This window comes from Nestor notabilis, unplaced genomic scaffold (assembly GCF_000696875.1).
Source record: "Nestor notabilis isolate BGI_N333 unplaced genomic scaffold, ASM69687v1 scaffold21466, whole genome shotgun sequence".
NCBI classification, from domain to species: domain Eukaryota; kingdom Metazoa; phylum Chordata; class Aves; order Psittaciformes; family Psittacidae; genus Nestor; species Nestor notabilis.
Window position 1 is genome coordinate 1 of NW_009933577.1, and position 2,243 is coordinate 2,243.

Sequence of the window (2,243 nt, forward strand, 5' to 3'; positions counted from 1 at the left end):
CAGAACACATGGGGCACTGCCACCATCCTCCTCCTCATCCTCCTCCTCAGCATCACCCCGCGGCCCTTAAGCTCAGCCCTGCCCCTCATCCCCACCACCAGCTCCACCACCACCATCATCATCATCATCATCATATGGCAGGGCAAAAAAATCTCTAGTCAAACGGCAGCGTTTGGCCCGACGCAGTCACCAGCAGCCCCTTACCCCGTCTCTCACCCAGCCCAGGCTCTGGCAGCAGGTAGGGACTTCTTCATCCACAGGGACCTGCCGGCCCCACTCATGCCAGGGCTGACTGAGCAGCACCCCGCTGCAAGTTCTCACCATGGACTGTTTGTCTCAACAACAGGTAGCTACCCCGGACACCATGGTCACCACCACCACTCAGAAGCTGGGAATCCCTCTCTGTTCACTGGACTCCATGAGCAGCCTCCCCATGCAGCTCCAGGTGGCCATCTAAACGGACAGATAAGACTGGGGTTACCTGGAGAAATGTACGCCAGGTCTGAACATTTCACTCAAGTACCAGCATCCAGGACAGAGCCTTTTGCTGCTTCTTCACTTCATAGCTACGGTGGCATGAACCTGAACGTGAACCTGGCTCCACATCACGGCCCGGGTGCCTTCTTCCGTTACATGAGGCAGCCCATCAAACAGGAACTCATCTGTAAATGGATTGAGTTGGATCAGACTCCCAAAAAATTATGCTCGAAAACTTTCAGCACGATGCACGAGCTGGTGACTCATGTCACGGTGGAGCACGTTGGAGGACCCGAGCAGTCCAATCACATATGTTTCTGGGAAGAGTGTCCAAGAGAAGGCAAACCTTTCAAGGCCAAATATAAACTCGTAAATCACATCAGAGTCCACACAGGTGAAAAACCTTTCCCCTGCCCTTTCCCAGGCTGTGGCAAAGTGTTTGCCAGATCAGAGAATCTCAAAATACACAAAAGAACTCATACAGGTCAGTATGTAAAGCTCTCTTTACTCTCTCTCTCTCTGTTATTCAGCATACTGTTTTGCTTTATTTTGTTTTGTTTGGTTTGTTTGTTTTTTCTAATGTATCCTTTGCGTTGTTATTGAATGCACTCCAAGCACTTCTGGAAAATAAATTCTCGGATTTGTTTGCTTCTTTAACGTTTGGAGGAGAGGGGAGAAAAAAGTGGGGGGAAGAGGAAGCGAGAACAAATCTCAGAATTCTCGTCCATGTTTTTTTCTGGTTGTGCAGAGAGGCTGCTGTAATTTTTATGCGGGTGGATCTGTGCAAATATCGAGTGATATAGCTACTATTTCTGCTTATTCACACAGGCGAGGATTTTTTTTTTTTTTTGGCAATTTGAAGTAGTTGGGAAGAAAAAATGAAATCATTGTGCAAGATCACAAATTAAAAGTGAACAATAGAAGTTACAACTTGTCTAGTCAGTTTTGACTGATGTCGCTGAGATGCTGCTGCTCGAACATTGTGAGAATAACACAGCTGCGACCTTTTCGTTCAACAGTTTTGTTTTGGGCAGAGGGAGTTTCAAATGTTTGATCTGAATAACACTGACATTTTTAATGAGCATTGCCTTCCAACGACTCTCTGCATTCGCAAATATGGGGAGCTGCAAGTTCTGATTCTCGGGAGGGAAAAGAAAAAAAAGAAGAAAGAAACACGGTATTGTTTCGGCCTGTACATTTTGAAATGTCATTTGCAGGTCTGTTAAGTGAAATTGGGACATGTGTCAGAAACATCTGTTAGTTCTAGTTAACAGAAAATAAAGTAAATCGATGGACGGTCTTGCAAAACTACGTTTGAACTCTTCCGGCCAGGAAAGCATTTATAATTAATGAAATTGCACGTAGAAAGTTTTCACACTTCCAGGAGCAGCTTGTGAAGTTGTATTAATTAGTTTAGCAGCCGGTGTTTGTAGTCTGTACTGCTGGCTCCTTTTTTTGTATTTTTTTCCAGCTTTTTTTTTTTCCCCCCTCCTCCTCTGAAGAAGATAAGAAATAAGCCCTTTTTGGAAAATTTAATCTGTTCCAGTATAGGGGTTTCCACCTCCCACCCTCTTCTGTACAGCGAGGGAAACTACATAATCCTATTGAAAGATCTGCTTACAGCCAAACGATTTTTTTCGCCTTCCAGTTCATAAAACTCCCCTTCCCCCATGCTCGGTTCAGGGCTTGACCTTCCAGGAGCTGCATTTTTATGATATAACTCGACGTGATAGAAGATGCAGAACGTATACTAATTTCGTATCGCT

The 2,243-nt window shown here is 45.2% G+C and overlaps 1 protein-coding gene across 1 annotated transcript; it reads left to right on the top strand.

Moving 5' to 3' along the window:
- Nucleotides 1–8: 8 nt before the first annotated feature.
- LOC104407623 (zinc finger protein ZIC 4-like) lies at nt 9–1,180 on the top strand. The gene is given in 3 exon segments (XM_010016949.1): nt 9–148; nt 150–238; nt 347–1,180. Coding segments are annotated over 3 exon segments (963 nt in total). The 3' UTR covers nt 1,081–1,180.
- The last annotated feature ends 1,063 nt before the right edge of the window (nt 1,181–2,243 follow it).